Genomic DNA, 17,985 nt, shown 5'->3' on the forward strand with positions numbered 1-17,985 from the left:
TTCAAAGTCCAGTTAGATGCCAGGTTAATCAATATCACAGAATTACAAATTACATAAAATTGCATAAAAAGACAATTGTACAATCATGGCTAAATAAGATTAATTTTCAGTATTTTCTTGTATATTTTGAATGAAACATTCTCATCACCCATTTATTTTTTTTCCCACCTGCTATGTGTCTTCCATTTTGTTTGTGTTTTTACTCTTATGCAATATATTGTTTTTGCTTGCAAGGTGTCGATCATCTGTACTCCTTTACCATCACCCACATGTTGCTATTATTATCAAATTTTGTATAACCAAGCAGAATGAATGTCAAACCACACAAAAACCGAATGCTGCTGTTGCCAGTCATTTTAATTGGTGTGTGTGTGAGAGAGAGGCAGGAAGGATCGGATGTGCTGCCACAGTAGGCGGATGATAATGAGGTGTGTGTTTGTCTGAGGAAAGAGTGTGAAGGGTCAGCAGGCTATTGTTTGCTTTGGTATTCTGCGGTAATGATACTGCAAGCGCAACCACTCTGTTTTTATATACCAGTTCATTATTTTATCAATTATTGGGCTTGCCGTTAGGGTCTCAACTATTTGTTTAACATTTGTGTACTTGATCAGTGTGATCAATTAATTTAGATTATGTTTATTTTTAATAACAGTGCAAGTTATTGGTACCATTGGCACTCATAACCATTACTTATAATAATAATAATAATAAATATGATGAGCATAAAAGATTTATTAGTTGGCTAGAGGCCGAAGAGTCCCCAGTTAAAGGAAGAAAATGAATTCACTGCCCTGAAGAACAAGGAACAGGACACAAAAGAGAAGGATTAAAGAGAACTAAAAATAGACATTACATTTTTGCTAAACACAGTATTTCCATATAGAAAAACATGCAAACTCACAATGCAAATATTAAAGATAAAAATGTGAATAATTTAATTTTGTTGCAGTCTTTGTCTTGTTCCTTGGCTGATGTTTTCTATGTTGGACTACTAAGACTGTAATACTAAGACTGATGGAATGAGAAAACCATGAGAGCAACATATATTGTTCACTGTGTGACCTGGACAGGGACACTAAGGACACATACACTGACGGTGCAGTATTTCTTCATAAGGTACACAAAGATCAAATGCACTTGATTTTTTTTTCTGTTGTGCTGGAAAATACCAGAAATATACAAGCACAATAGAAAATATTGTGAAGTTGAATGAACCTATGTACACAACCTTTTAAATGTTTGGTGTTGGTAAGTTTTGTTTTTTATGTTTTTGATGCTCACCAATCAAAAATACATTAAAACAGTGATATTGTGAAATATTATTGAAATTTATAATTGTTTTCTATGTTAATGCTTTAAAATATAATTGTGATGGCAAAGCTGAATTTTCAGCAGTATTACTCCAGACGAGTCACATGATCCTTCAGAAATCATTCTAATATGCGGATTTGCTGCTCCAGAAACATTTCTATTATCACGGTTGAAAACAGTTGTGCTGCTTAAAAATTTGTGGAAAAGTTTTTGATGAACAGAAAGCTCAAAGAACAGCATTTATTTGAACTAGACTTTTTGTAACGATGTAAAATACTGTCACTTTTGAGCAATTTAATGCATCCTGGCTGAATAAATGTATTAAGGGTGGACAATGGTAGTAACAGGTGATGCCAGATTAATAGATGTGTACGGCCTTATATAACCTTAACGATTTTAGAATCTCTATCATTTTATTTATGCAGTTCACATTGTGCAACTCTAACCGGAAATGTTTCTGAGGAAGTACAGCAAAAATACATGGTCAGCTGTTGCCAGCCAGATAAACTTCTACTGCTAACTTTGCTGACACTGTCACATACTTGAGTGTTTTCTTTGTGAAATGCAGGGAAATCAGCCACAGCCGCCGCCTCACTTCAGTACATGGGAGAGAGAGTGAAGGGATGCGGAGGAGCTATTGTTGTGTCCTCCACAGGGGACTGGGCCGCCAGCTTCACCACACCACGCATGGCTTGGGCCTCCATTAAAGAGGACGTCCTGCACTACGGGTAAAATCCCAAATAAGATTTTACAGAGATGCTGAAATTATAACATTACATTTTAACTGTATTTTAATTTATGTTATTTTGAATTTCTTGAGGCTTTCAGCTAGTTCATTCATTCATTTTGCTAGATTCTATCAGTTTGTCCTATGTGATTAATTGTAGCCTTTATACAAACCTAAAAGTTATTTAACATAAGTAGTAATGAGCTGTTTCTTGTACCAAGACAGAAAACAAATACTCCTTTCTGCATGTTCTGATCATTTTGATCAACAATTAATGAATAAAGATTAATTGATTTAAAAAATGTTGTTTAGCAGATGAAAACATTTTACATTTTAGTGACATTTAGCTAGAGTACATACAGTACATAACATTTATGTAGGTTGTCCTGTTTCCTCACTGAACAAACAATAGAAACAATATGGTGTCGAGTGATTAAATGAAAAATTCTCAAAGAGTTCTGATAAGCTTAACCCACTATTAATTAATAATGATAAGAGTTAACTAATTAGCATTAGTTAATGGTAGTTAATGGTAATACATCATAAACTGTCTTCAGTATAGGAAGACAGATGGAAAATATAACAGAAATATACTGTATGATGGCAAAAATCAACATATTAAATTAACCAAATACACCTGTTTTCACTACATTTGTGGAATTCAACTTAAAATTAATCTTACCCCTTCATGTCTTCAGTCGCTTCATTTCAGGTTTTTATGTGAAGGCTAATTGGTGGATCTGGAAGATAAAATGACTATATTCATGTTTCTTCAAAAAAAGATCACAATGTTCCTGCTGATTTGTGAAAAATATCCTCAAATTTTTGTTTGCTTCTCTTTTGTTTGTGAATAGAGCAGTGATGATATTATAAAATGGAAATGAAGGAACGCTGTTAAAATATTCCAGCCATGGGAATTGATGGATGAATAATTATGTTCTGAAAGTTTAATTCTTTATTAGGAAAAGAAAAGTTTTTGCAACTGTTCCTAGTTAGTGTCTCCTTAGTTGCCCTCCTCTCATTTATTTATTTATTTCATTTTGTTTCAAATTAAGGACAGGCTGTGTACTGTATATATGAAGACAAATATGCTATACAGAGTAAGTTCACACACTTTTAACAATTAAAAATTGTCAAAAGCTTCTAAGATTTGTGTGTCCTTGTAATATTTCTTCTGCATTATAAAACAGTAAAACCCATTGTAGTTGAAACCATGCAGCAGAGCAAAGACGAGGAGGAATCTGAGAGTTTTCTGCCTCTCCAAAAAGGCAAAAAAATTAAATAAAATTCTCTCCACTTTTTATTGCAGAGGGAGCGGATTATTCAATAGTGATTCCTGAACCCCTGCTGAGCACAGCACCTCTACAGCAATTAACATTTTGACATTTTTGATCAATCACCCAGACTACAAAAGAAAAAAATAAATAATTAAGTAAAGATTATTAGCCTGGATGCATTCAGTGTATTTGATCAGTGCAGTGCCGTAAGATCAAAGTATGGAGAGTCGACATTACAACATCTACCCAGCACCATGAAACAAGTGTGCTTCCTCAACTGAAAAAGATAAACATTATGCAGAGAGCAACCCCTCTGAGCTTTAAATGAACAATTCGGACTCAAGCGGAGCTCAAGTAGGTCAGTATTTGGAATTCCTTGTTAAAACTTAACAAGTCAACATTTTGCTGAGCTGCTGAGACATTCCAAGCTGTTCCGTTAACTTGAGACTTGATTAAGCTTTATGTAAGCATAAGATATTACCTTTTTACATTTAATTATTATTTTTAATAAAATTTTGAATATGTTTAGGGCATAAAACACCACTAAAAATATTGTCCTTTCTAAAAACACCACAGGCTTCTGTAGAATCTAGAATTTCCTCTATTGCAAATGAGCAAAAAAAGAAAAGTAATCTTTGACTACTGTTAGTGAATGCTGTTAAACATTTACATTTAGTCAGTTTATACATAACATTTATACTGGTTGTCCCCTACTGTTTCAACAGAATCCTCAGTGAACAAATATAAACACAATTGGTGTTAAATGACTAAATTAAACAAACAGAATTTACCACCTGTGGTTGGGGAAAATTAGATGCTAGTTGTTTCCGTGTCACATAATCAGCGTCCTACTGAGTGTTTTCCTACTCATTTCAATTTACCTTTTCAAGTGTGCAGTAGGTTAATTGCAAACATCTGGGACTGACAGCATCACACTTACCTTGTGTTTATGCTTCACTGGGATCATGTTGCTCCTTATTGTGTAAATGTATCATTGTTTTTTGAAAGTGTTATTTTTTCTGTTAGCTTCTAATTTGTGTTTCATGACAAGTTTTCACGTCTTGACAGAGGCGGTCAGATGAGATTGTTTTTAAACGCAGGAGGATATTCCTTTGTCTGTGCTGCTCCCTAGTGGCATTACGTGGTATTGCAATGAATGTATTAAATTAGGTGGAGTGTGGGGCAAGTTATAATTAGTTGATCTGGAATATGGCCTGGTATCCAAAACCATCTAAGGTTTTTTTTTTTTTTTTTACATTGTGACATTGACTGTGTCAAAGCAACTGCATGTGTGTTGTTGTTTTTTTCTCTTGAAAAATTATTTCAGACTTCTAATACAGCAAAATTGACTTTGTTTAGTTTTTTCCCATGCTCCCCACAAACATCTGTTCTGGGAGTGTAAGTGAGCGGGTACAAAAACAAATCCAAACGACAGCAACAAATGCACGTGTACTAGTCAGTGAATTCCACTCACTTAAGAGTCTCCAAACAAAGTCGAAAAAATACACAAGGCTATACATACAGCTGCTTTTTTCCTTAGTACAAAAAGATCAGCTTTTCTTGCTTCCATTAATTATAGGTATGTTTTGAACTGGTGAGAAGATATGGGGTTTAAACTGATATTTTTCACTGTTACTTCATCAAACTGACTGTGTAGCATTTGCACAGGCCATGCACATCACCACAACAAACATAAGTCAGTCAAAAGCTGTAATATTGTTTATTAAATATTGCATAATGAGGAAATCACAGCAGTAACTAGTGTTTTAAATTCATTGTAATTGTAACAGCACTGCAAATAAACAAAAACAAACAAAAAATGCAAAATTCGCCTCTGCATACAGACCACAAAGTAATAATTATACATAAAACATCTCAGGTGTCATCTCACACTCTTGAATAACTCATGTGATTGCAGCAATGAACTTGGTAATTGTCTCCTGTGACACACTAAAACTTACTTTGAAAAGTCCTTAAAAAGTAACGTGTTTACCTCAAGGCAATAATAATAATAATAAAACAAAATAAAATAAAACGAGGCACAGTTCAATGAAGCCATGAGACAGAAAGGCATTTCAATCCCAACAGTGTCAGAATCACTCCTTCAATCATATGAGACGGCCTGTGTTAAGCAAATCTCTGTGCTTTCCTAATATTCTTCATTTAATATAAACTGTAATATTCATAGAGGTTGCTGCAACTTCGGTCACTTTCATTCATTTTACTTTACATATTTACAACTCTGACAGAACAGGAAAACTGTGAATTTTAACTGTGTTCACATCCAAGTTAAAAGTTTCTCAGAGCACTACATTCAGATATGCTACGCTATCTTATAACGAACGGTCTTGAAACACATTTTTAAGTTCATATTCAATAGAGATCACATATACGTATTTTAATTTCTTGTTGATCTTCTATGCGATTACTTATTGACAAAGGTTTTAGCAACAACCACTGGTTTAAAAAAATGAAAAATATATTATCTAGATACTTTAAATGACTCATTTCTGTCCAAGTGATCTTTTCCTAATTCTCGTTTTGAATTGGACAGAAGGCTGGTAAGCGTAAGAGTCTCAGACGACCCTCATGCTCTCTAGCAGCACGTTCTCTGGCATTAAATGGAATGGACCGTATATAACTAAAGGGGAGATTCAAAAAGACACAATTTCATCTTCAAATTTGCAATTCTACCTCTTAAAAAAGGAAGCAAAAGCAAATCTACAACCTGGAGTAGATGTGAACTACATTCAGTTAAGGAAGACCACAAGCTAATCAATGGAGACTACCTAACTAAATGAACACAACAGTCCTCATGTAGCATCCTCTACTGTGAATGGCACTTTGAAAATGAGGTACGGCAATCTTATATGGATCATCGATTCCCAACATGCAACCATATTACCAGGCATAACACTATGTAAATGTCACTGTCAAATGGTACCTGGTTAAGATGTTATCAAGGCTTGTTAACAGAGGTAAATACTGCACCTCAGACTCGTAATACACTCTTCAGAACAACCAATTCAAAAATGGATGACTGAAAGAGCAAAATATGCATTACTCAGGCAAATAAATATTTGTTGTATGTTTTGAGGCAAAGCATCTAAATATGTTCAGATCTGTTTAGTGCGGTTTAGTTGTAGCCCTTCACCTCACAACTTTACATAGCGCTTAAAGCTTGATTCTTTTTTGTTACCAAATAAAAAGCTTGGTAGATCCGGAGTTTCTAGAGTTGGTCACTCCATCGTAATCTTTTGAACAGAAATTTGGTAATACTTTACAATAAGGTTTCATTTGTTAACAATAGTTGCTCACGGTTAGTTCATGTTAACTAATGCATTAAAATAAATAATAATAATAATTTGTCACATTTATATAGCGCTTTTCTCTAAACTCCTAAACACACCTACTGTTTTCAAGGGACATCCTGGGACTTTTTATGACCACACAGAGTCAGGACCTCGGTTTAACATCTCATCCAATTAACAAATGTTAACAAATCAGACCATACTGTAAAGTGTTAATTTTCTATGTCAATAAAATCTGAGCATACAGTAAGTGCTGTGACGTTTTCCTCCTTAACATGACCAACACTGATTTACATCATTTTGATGTCTACAAATGGCTTTGCTTGGATTTGCAAATACTAATGTTGTCTCATCCATTGAGCCCCCATTGAGAAATTTACATCATACTCTTCATGAGAGTATGATAAAAAAAAAAAAGTTCCATAAATATGCATTTTTTTTTACACAATGGGAGTGTAAATTGAAATTGAAACACTTTTTTAAATGGCTAAACTTAACTTCTATGATCCTTTTACAGCTTCTCTGACCATTAACCCTTAATACAGACATCTTCAGGTGCTTTAAATACACTGTCATCTCTAATGGTAACACTCCAAGTCCATCAAACATTTATAGCAAAAATAAATGGTAGAATTTCATGTTTTTCAGTAATGTCAGGTATGTGATGAAGTTGTACTTCAGTACAATTCACAGCTGTAAACTTAAACACCTTTTCCAAGTCTGATATATTTTATATTAATGGCTTATAGCTGAGTCTGAGCATTTTCAAAAAGCAAAAACAATGCATTCTTCTAAATCCTTCAACAAATGCTGCCACTGTAGTACAGTTGAACCGCATGTTCTTTGCTGACATGCCGCACACCTAACTGATCACATACCTGGACATTCATCTGGGAAAGACCAAATTTTGGAGGGGAGAAAAAGTCTTCATTTGACGTCAACAGGTAGAGTGTCCCAAACGGATCAAGCCGCTTAAGCATAGTTAGAATCTCTTCATACAAACCGTCATTTCTTCAAATGTATCATGTCACAAATGAACAGCTTTCACATAATTTCCTGGGAAAGTGCCGAACTGTTTTGTCCTCTTGGATGTACCTGCACAGAGAAGCAAATACATAAGAGTCTGGTACAAATAAAAGGAAAACATACAACTCCAGAACGACAGAGCTCTAAAATCTTGGTTAAAATGGATTGATTCAGTAGCACTGTAGATTCGTATATATATATATATATATATATATATGGATTTAGTATGGGAGAGATGACTTAATGGAGAATCAATACAATGATCAATGACACATACCCACAAACCAGCCATCATCACATTTCTCCATGACACTGACCAGGTCTCCTTCCTGCAGCTCCAACTCGTCCTCATTCTGAGGCATGTAACTGTACAGAGCCTGGAATCTACAACAGAACACAACACATCATTACACATAGAAAGAGAGGGTGCAGGAAACTACTGCACAAATCACACTATTGACCAAATGTAAAGGCTTGTTTAGCTGAAAAAGAAATAGTTGATGGGCTTAAATTAAAAATGCTGCACACAGTTTTTTCTGTCTGACACATATATATAATGTCACATGGCACACTTGGCAGAGCACCATGTTAAGTAGAGTTCACTGTGCCTGCAGTCAGACAGCTCATAAAAAGTTGACACTCCACAGTTACATGAAATACAGTTATGTGTACTGTATGAATGCTTAATAGATATCTACCTAAAACAAGGCTAAATAAATTTGTCGTCACTAGCACTTTTGTTATAAAAATAAATATAAAATATAATATAAAAATTAATTGTTTTTGAGCAGCAAATCAGCATATTAGAATGATTTCTGAATGATCATGTGACACTGAAGACTGGAGTAATGATGCTAAAATTTCAGCTTTGCCATTACAGGAATAAATTACATTTTAATAAATATTTAAACCGAAAACTGTTATTTTAAATTGTAATAATATTTCACAATATTACTGTTCATTACTGATTTTTGATCAAATAAATGCACCCTTGGTGAGCAAAACTATATTTCAATCCTTTTGCGTTCTCTCAAAAAAAAACTTTTGCATTCTCTTGGGAAATTTTGAGTTCGCTTGCAAAACTTGTGATGGAAATAATATGAGGTCATAGGAAACTCTATATTTCAGTGCTTTTAGTGAGTGAAGGAAAAGTTTCTCAGGGGAACACAATAATTTTACAAGAGAACGCAAATGCTTTGCAAGAAAACGCACAGGTGTTGCAAGTGAACGCAAAAGCATTAATACATCATTTTTCCTCCTGTTTTTTTCATTACCATGTGCCCTTGGGGGCTCCGTACATAAAAGACTTCTTTAAAAAAAAAAAATCCCACCCCGGACTTTGGAACAGTACTATATATAATTTAACTAACTTAATTTCTTAAATTTAACAACTTTGTTGTTTATAAAATAAATCACTTGAGGTCATCATTTCGTTTTTATTTGCAAACTGTTGTTAAACTGTTACTACTTATACTTTTTTCACTACCTATTATACCTATAAAAGTGTGCCTTAAATGCGAGCTTGTAGAAAAAAAAAATACATTTTATGGTCAAAAAGTATGACTTGAAGACTATATTTTAATATTTAGCATAATTCAAAACTCTGAATTTTTATAATAGCCCATCTGTAAATATGGTTTAACAGTGCTCTTGAGAGTTCCTGAGGGATGTCCCATTTTTAAGGTGCAGGTCAGTGAAAACTACAGGTGCATGGACACAAAAACACACTGAGGTAGATCATACTTACATCCCACAGCTCATGCGTCCAGCCTCGGGACTGCTGCTCTGGGACAGGGGTTGCTGGGAAATGATGAGAGAGTGTTTACTGGGAGGAGGCAGGAGTCGGTGGGCGGAGTCTATAGGGCGTGACAAAGTGCTGCAGTACCTCACTGAGGTCTCTGCAATATTCATGATCTCATTACACACTGCCTCCTATTGGTGGAAGAGGGTCGGCCCGATAGGTGGCCACAAACCAGGAAGTAGGGTCAGTCATTCAGATGGAAAATTGAGTTTGAGGAAGGGGTGGTGTGGTTAGAGAAGATAGTAACAGGGCAGAAAGAAGGGAATGTCCATTAATACCAGGAAAGCCGGAAAGGATGGTAGTGTCCAGAGGATAAGCATGGAAGAGTAAGACAACAGAGTGAGTGCATGAGGAAGGAGCGAAACATATGCCACAATCATGTAGGACAGGCTTACTTGCAGGGTACAGAGATTTGTCATGCATTATATGGGTGAGTTTCAGGATTAGACATCAAATAAAATAAAGATGAGCCTTGTGATTGACTGTGATGTGTTTCATAAAGATGAATCAAAACAGAATATGAAACATATTCATATTCATCATTCATATTCAATCAATATAGATGACATCAAGAAAGAAGTATGGAGCAGTATGTGCATCTAAGAGTAATTAAAACCTCTTGAAAGTTAATTTACCGTGAATGAATTGGCATTCATGTTGTTGTCTTGGATGTCAAACAGCATGACAGGACTTCTTGAAGATCGCCCATAATATTCTAGGAGTAATGATGCTAAAATTTCAGCTTTGCCATTACAGGAATAAATTACATTTTAATAAATATTTAAACCGAAAACTGTTATTTTAAATTGTAATAATATTTCACAATATTACTGTTCATTACTGATTTTTGATCAAATAAATGCACCCTTGGTGAGCAAAACTATATTTCAATGCTTTTGCGTTCTCTCAAAAAAAAACTTTTGCATTCTCTTGGGAAATTTTGAGTTCGCTTGCAAAACTTGTGATGGAAATAATATGAGGTCATAGGAAACTCTATATTTCAGTGCTTTTAGTGAGTGAAGGAAAAGTTTCTCAGGGGAACACAATAATTTTACAAGAGAACGCAAATGCTTTGCAAGAAAACGCACAGGTGTTGCAAGTGAACGCAAAAGCATTAATACATCATTTTTCCTCCTGTTTTTTTCATTACCATGTGCCCTTGGGGGCTCCGTACATAAAAGACTTCTTTAAAAAAAAAAAATCCCACCCCGGACTTTGGAACAGTACTATATATAATTTAACTAACTTAATTTCTTAAATTTAACAACTTTGTTGTTTATAAAATAAATCACTTGAGGTCATCATTTCGTTTTTATTTGCAAACTGTTGTTAAACTGTTACTACTTATACTTTTTTCACTACCTATTATACCTATAAAAGTGTGCCTTAAATGCGAGCTTGTAGAAAAAAAATACATTTTATGGTCCAAAAGTATGACTTGAAGACTATATTTTAATATTTAGCATAATTCAAAACTCTGAATTTTTATAATAGCCCATCTGTAAATATGGTTTAACAGTGCTCTTGAGAGTTCCTGAGGGATGTCCCATTTTTAAGGTGCAGGTCAGTGAAAACTACAGGTGCATGGACACAAAAACACACTGAGGTAGATCATACTTACATCCCACAGCTCATGCGTCCAGCCTCGGGACTGCTGCTCTGGGACAGGGGTTGCTGGGAAATGATGAGAGAGTGTTTACTGGGAGGAGGCAGGAGTCGGTGGGCGGAGTCTATAGGGCGTGACAAAGTGCTGCAGTACCTCACTGAGGTCTCTGCAATATTCATGATCTCATTACACACTGCCTCCTATTGGTGGAAGAGGGTCGGCCCGATAGGTGGCCACAAACCAGGAAGTAGGGTCAGTCATTCAGATGGAAAATTGAGTTTGAGGAAGGGGTGGTGTGGTTAGAGAAGATAGTAACAGGGCAGAAAGAAGGGAATGTCCATTAATACCAGGAAAGCCGGAAAGGATGGTAGTGTCCAGAGGATAAGCATGGAAGAGTAAGACAACAGAGTGAGTGCATGAGGAAGGAGCGAAACATATGCCACAATCATGTAGGACAGGCTTACTTGCAGGGTACAGAGATTTGTCATGCATTATATGGGTGAGTTTCAGGATTAGACATCAAATAAAATAAAGATGAGCCTTGTGATTGACTGTGATGTGTTTCATAAAGATGAATCAAAACAGAATATGAAACATATTCATATTCATCATTCATATTCAATCAATATAGATGACATCAAGAAAGAAGTATGGAGCAGTATGTGCATCTAAGAGTAATTAAAACCTCTTGAAAGTTAATTTACCGTGAATGAATTGGCATTCATGTTGTTGTCTTGGATGTCAAACAGCATGACAGGACTTCTTGAAGATCGCCCATAATATTCTACATCATTTCTTAATGGCTGTGAAAAAAAAAAAAGTGAATCAAATTAAACATATATCATATATGTGTGTGTGTGTGTGCACAACGGTTCATGTTCATCCATGAGGTTTGGGTTCAAATTTGAAATTTGCACAAAGAGCAGTATGGTTGCCATTTGATCAGTCCGTTATTATTTGCAGAGGACTGCAGTACAACCTTACAGTACATTAAACACATAAGGGACTGGAAAACGACTGAGTTAGTAGCAGTCACCACATTTCCTATAAAACTTCAATCAAACATTGAAACAGCGTGACATCATGCTGGGATGCTCCCTCTAGTGGAAAAAGTCTTTAGAATAGCTTATATTTCTAGTGTACCTAGCTCACACACTAACGTTCACAAGCCGCACCGGTAAGACTTTTTTGTGTTTTTTAAATAAGTCACCAAGGCTGCATTTATTTGATCATAAATACTGTAAATTGGTAATATTGTTAAATATATTACAATCTAAAATAACTATTCTATTTTCATATCTTTTAAAATGTAATTTATTCCTGTGATGGCAAAGCAGCATTTATTTAAAATGGAAATATTTTGTAACAATGTAAAAGTTTCTTGGCAGTTTAAATCAATTTAATGCCTCCTTGCTCAATAAAAGTATTAATTTCTTTTAAAAATCTTACTGGCCACAAACTGTACAGCAGTGTACAGTTGAACATATATTTTTATAACCTAATACAGTACATATTTGTCATTTGAACACAGATACAAAATACAAGAATTATTCAAACAATTACACAGAATTAACCACCACTATTAATATAAATCAGGGCTGTCAATAAATATTTTTTTTTCTGATTAACTACATTATATGCTTAAATCAATCAGAATACATCACATATATCAATATTTGCTTTAAAAAAGCCTCCAAATAAGTCATTAATTAGACAAATACAGAAAGTGCCTTTAGAAGTCAAAATATTATTTGTTCTTATCAAAGAATTTAACCCTTTCACTGGCCTGACAATCCATTTTACAATCTAAATTGGTCAAACTGCCATTAGATTTAGGGGTCCTTTATTCTTTTAAATGTGCCATTTGAGTTTGACATGGTAAAATACACACTCTTATCTATAGATCTGTATCAAACATGCATGATTTCATAATGGGCAACAAACAAAAAAATATCAACATCCAAGCTTCATGCTAATTGTTAGAGTTTCATGCAACAGTTCCTTTTCATTTGTGTTTCTCTCAATAGCGTGGAAGCCTCAAAAGTGTGATTGAAACTCATTAGCATAACCAGATGGGTCAGATATAATTTCCTATTTCAGCATGTTAGATCTACAACTTGTGCCAATGGAAACAGTGACCTCCCGTGAGCTCAGGCACCGTATGATGGGCATCTTTAACAAACACACCACACCATGCAGAAGATACCTCTGCTGGGCTATTGTTCCTGCTGTAAAGAGCCTTGCGGAGGCTGCCAGCCCTGTCTATTTCAGCCCCATCCCCTTCCTGGAACTCCTGATCCAGCCTGTTGCCCCCAGTAAGCCAATAACCAGATGGGTCAGACATAATTTCCTATTTCAGCATGTTAGATCTACAACTTGTGCCAATGGAAACAGTGTCCTCCCGTGAGCTCAGGCACCGTATGATGGGCATCTTTAACAAACACACCACACCATGCAGAAGATACCTCTGCTGGGCTATTGTTCCTGCTGTAAAGAGCCTTGCGGAGGCTGCCAGCCCTGTCTATTTCAGCCCCATCCCCTTCCTGGAACTCCTGATCCAGCCTGTTGCCCCCAGTAAGCCAACCCTCAAGCCCAGCACCCCCCCGCCCACAGTGAGCGAAATCCACTCATTGGAGACGGCGTGGACTTCAGGGGAGATCGAGCGGCGGGGAGACCGCGGGAGAGGGAGAGGGGAGGTGGTGAGCCGATTACGAATAGGCTTTTTGGAGGGCAAGGCCGGGTGTCAGGAGAAATGAGAGGAAACAATAAAGAGGAAGGAGGAAATGGAGAGGTGAAACAGTGAGAACAACTGTACGAGATAATAAATAAAAACGAATGGGAAAATGAAAACAATTCACATGAGTTGAAAAAAAATTATCCAAGGGCCAAGGATTTTGTCGGGTCTTTACCTGTGGAGAGGCATTAGTGCTCCGATAAGGTGACTGGCTGATAGGGGGATCAGGGTAGTTCACTCCATTTTTCACTCGGGGTCTCTTGTGCACCTCTATATAGGTGACAGGGAAGATACCCTGCCGGTTAGTGCCAGAAATTTTGCCTTCATACCAGTTCTCATCTACTCTGCGAATCAGTGTAATACGCTCCCCCTACAGGTAGACAAAAGATTTGGAATTAGTTCCTGCAGAGATCACATAGACAACACACACATATTTATTTATTTATGCGTTAAATTTCTGTCAAAATTGACAGTGAAGACATTTATGATTTTACAGAAGATTTATATTTCAAATAAATGCTGTTCTTTTGAACTTTCTATTTTTAAGAATTTTTTAAATAATGTATCACAGTTTCCTCACAAAAATACTAAAGGGGTCATATGATGCTTTTTTAAAGATCATTATTTTGTGTATTTGGTGTAACAGAATATGTTGACATGCTTTAATGTTCAAAAAACACATTATTTTTCAAATACTGTACATTATTGTAGGTCCTCTATGCCCTGCCTCTCTCAAACGCTTACAAGATACATTTGTTGTAGAATAACGTTTTTTTTTTTGTTTTTTCAGAGAACATTTTATTTAAAGTTTCTTTTTACTGTTTTATGATCAAACCTCAATCAATTTGTCAGTGGGGCAGAAAATTCTACTTAATTTCAAAATATACTCTTTGAAAACAAGTCATACTATCAATTTTTCTTCACAAACAAAATAATCTTGTTTTAAGGATGTTTACATGTTGTTCATGGAAAACAACAAAGATAATGTGGTCTGTCAAAATAAAAGGATGCATGCATCAAGAAAAAAAAAAATATGGTAAAAATACAAAACATTCAGACATTCTTTTCAAAAATGACTAGTGTAATATGTATAATGCAGTTCTGGCAATCAAAACTTAAGACACAAACATGTAATAAAAAAAAATGGTCCAGACGCTTAAACAGAGTAAAAACAGACTCATGTTTGGGTTACACTATTTTGTGGAATTTGACTTTTTTATTTCAGATCAAATCTGTGAAGCTGTAATTTACAAGGCTTTGCAGTAAGATGCTATTTCTATGGGTAAGAAACACTGTTAAATGTCTGTTTAATGTACATACTGCATCTGTTCAAGAATAACATGGGAGGCCTGAATATTTTCTCAAGCTGACAAGAAGCTAAATGACAAGTCGGTCAGAATCCAGTACCAAAATTCCTTATCATTATGAGTGCAACAGTCATTTTACACAAGTAAAAATTCTATTCATTTTGCTCATAGAGAACATTAACTTTAATTATTATTTAGAATATTTTACAATAAACCTAAAATATAGCATATAATCTATGACTATAAGTCAAAGTTTAATATTATACTACTGTTTATGATTCAATTACATAATTCTCAGTGTTTCATGGGATGCATAGATCATTCCCTTACAAAACAACTTAAGTACCTTCTTGTACCTTTGTCATTTTGTCTGAATTTCAAATACATTTTTGCTTAAAATAAAAACTTAGCTTAAACTTTATTAAAGAAATCCCTTTGGAAAAATTTTTTTTTAAAAGTCTGGTCTTGGTTTGTTGCTAATTCTGGACAATATATTAAAAAGACAATGAAAAAAATGAAAGTCTGAGAATAAAAAAAAAAGTGACATGACTTTTACACTACACAACAGAAATGGATAATATGCCAATCTGGTTACAAACCACACAAAGTCGGCACACAGCAGAAATGGAAAAAGTAAAGTCACTCTGTGATGACAGAGGAGCAGACAGGAGAAAGAAAGGCTGGAGGAAGATGAGTGATCACACACAGAATCATGCCCGAACATGAGTGTGGACAATCTGACACTCATGACACTCTCATTATAGCCACCTTCAGAGTGATCTTTACTGGCTTCTGAGCCCTCCACATCCATGAGGTCATCCGAGTTGCACCCCTCACAGGGAGAGCTCTCTCCATTACTGAGCCTCTCCAGCACCTCCAAAGAGGACAGGCGTTGGGGAATCATAGGCTTCAGCTTGGCCGAGATGAGATCTCCGGTCATGGGCTTCATGGCAGAGAGTGCACAAGTCTTTATGGCCTGTTGACTGTGTAGGGACCTCCTTAAGCAGAAAGGGGCTGGTCCCATCAGAAGCAAGTTCCTTGGGGGAGTGCACTTCTTCTCCTGCTGCTGGGTGTTGGCCTGTTGGCGCTCGTGCCTGAGAATTGTGGTGAACCGTGTGTAGGAGGCCGGGCAGGTGCCTTTACACTTGCTTTGTTTGGTGTGGAAGGGGAAGTGATCATGGTGATGGTGACCTGTGGGTTCTGAGGTACCACCGGAGGGCGTCTCTTTGGCAGGATCATGAATGCAACTGTTTTTCTCTTCTGATTTGCCCTCATTTAGATCCAAAGGGAAGTCAGTTCTTGAGGTGTTCGGGCACTCGTACAATACAGAAGCTTCCTCTTTGGGGGTCTGGGCCTCTGTATTCATGGCTGGACAGTCCTCAGTGTTTGCAGGCCCTGGCAAGACTAGAGTCTCAGCTGACAGAGCAGACTGGAGGAAGCAGGTCGGTGTAGGGCTGTGGGAAGGACTTGGGTTACTAGGGAGTATGGGCATTGAGGCAGAACGAGTGGGCGCAGAGTTCGAACGCTGAATGATACGCTCAAACTCCATCACCCGAAACGTGACAGCATCCCGGGGCATGATCTCAGTCCTCTCCAGGGTAATGTCGTCCCCCGGCTTCTCAAAAAAGGAAGCCAGGCAACGGACACTACCATGGGGGCTGGAGCCCAGGGAGCTCGGCCTCTGAATGTTGTGCATGTTCCGATAGAGGGTGGAGAACTCGGCTGTGCTCCTCACAGATCCCACAACAGGCGCATTTTTATGCAGGTTCCTGCTCTCTGGTGAACCATTGCCCTTGCAAGCTGAATTTAACCTGTGATCGGCATCTGTCGTATCTCCATTGTGTGAGCCACAAGTCTCCTGATGCAAATCCTCGCAGCTGTGTGCCTTAGGCCGCTGTTGTGTCGGCTCGGTTCGTCTTTCCAGGCTCTCATCGGTAGAGGGCGATAGCCTGGGCTTAAACTTAGAGGGAAGGATTTGAGGGATGCAGGCTTTGGCAGCGGACAAGGACTTTTTAGTCTTATATTGAAAAGCTAGTGCATTAGTGGCATGAACTGAGTGAGTATTTACAGAAGAGCAGGATGAAATCATACAGCCATTCCCACCTTTATAATCCACTGGCAGGCATGCAGGGTAACAGAACAAACAGTGAATTAGATTAAACTCGCAACAAGCAAAGACACAATAGTACCACACAACTGGCAAATAATGAAAGAAATGTCACATTAATTTCTAAATAAATATTCAAAATAAAGTGTATTTTATCAGTACAACCAATCTAGAGCATTCAAGAAGGTTTAATTTAATTATGTAAAGTCTGAGGTTAGTACATTGCGTGATTTTTTCCCCAAACCAGTAAATTGCAAACCCTGCCCCATAGCTGATTCTAAAGATTTCAATAGTCATGTTAATAACAGGGCTGACTGTCTATGCAACACTGAAACCAATGCTAACCCCTAACTCTAACCTACCATACAGTAGGACAGCCTGATAGATAAAAGCATTACTGTCACAATTGGATTCATCCGTGATTTTTCTAAACTCTAAATCCATGAAGTCTGAACTTTTCTTGACAGGTGACTGCATGATGGAGTTGATCAATGAAATCGCTGTTGGGTGGGGTTTGCGCTTAAAAGAATCACGCCAGTACATCTGGTACTTACAAAAAATGTCTATGACAATTCAGCATGGATACTAAATATTCACTTCATTAAATTCATCAAATTGCTAGTTTCATAATTTGACAGTTTATATATATATATATATATATATATATTTTGTGCGATCTATATATCGCATGCGATATTTAACGCGCATTTTGTCAGTAAAGCTGGTTCTGTAATCAGCGGTAAATCTCCATCACGTGCGTGCTTTCACATTGAGCAGC

General features: G+C 36.6%; 1 protein-coding gene and 1 long non-coding RNA gene across 3 annotated transcripts in view; both read right to left on the reverse strand.

Moving 5' to 3' along the window:
- Positions 1 to 1,744: 1,744 nt before the first annotated feature.
- On the reverse strand, positions 1,745 to 4,675 carry LOC107743546 (uncharacterized). Of its 2 annotated transcripts, none has more exons than XR_001640415.1 (3): positions 4,256 to 4,675; positions 2,721 to 2,778; positions 1,745 to 2,033 (listed from the first exon to the last, which is right to left on the reverse strand). It is a non-coding gene; the product is annotated as an uncharacterized LOC107743546 (long non-coding RNA). The 2 variants fall into 2 exon arrangements; XR_001640414.1 differs by lacking the exon at positions 4,256 to 4,675 and adding an exon at positions 4,110 to 4,181.
- Positions 4,676 to 5,256: 581 nt separating this feature from the next.
- Positions 5,257 to 17,985, reverse strand: part of LOC107743599 (sorbin and SH3 domain-containing protein 1-like) — a 56,298-nt gene continuing 43,569 nt past the window's right edge. The window contains exons 18-25 of the mRNA XM_016556928.1: positions 15,744 to 17,215; positions 13,969 to 14,163; positions 13,644 to 13,778; positions 13,266 to 13,409; positions 11,764 to 11,862; positions 11,075 to 11,259; positions 7,930 to 8,036; positions 5,257 to 7,721 (exon numbers count right to left, since the gene is read on the reverse strand). Coding sequence (XP_016412414.1) covers positions 7,654 to 7,721; positions 7,930 to 8,036; positions 11,075 to 11,259; positions 11,764 to 11,862; positions 13,266 to 13,409; positions 13,644 to 13,778; positions 13,969 to 14,163; positions 15,744 to 17,215 — 2,405 coding nt within the window. The 3' untranslated portion in view covers positions 5,257 to 7,653. The remainder of the gene's footprint in view (positions 7,722 to 7,929; positions 8,037 to 11,074; positions 11,260 to 11,763; positions 11,863 to 13,265; positions 13,410 to 13,643; positions 13,779 to 13,968; positions 14,164 to 15,743; positions 17,216 to 17,985) is intronic.

The sequence above is a fragment of the Sinocyclocheilus rhinocerous genome, unplaced genomic scaffold, assembly GCF_001515625.1.
Source record: "Sinocyclocheilus rhinocerous isolate Xijiao unplaced genomic scaffold, SAMN03320098_v1.1 scaffold677, whole genome shotgun sequence".
In the NCBI taxonomy this organism is placed as follows: Eukaryota; Metazoa; Chordata; class Actinopteri; order Cypriniformes; family Cyprinidae; genus Sinocyclocheilus; species Sinocyclocheilus rhinocerous.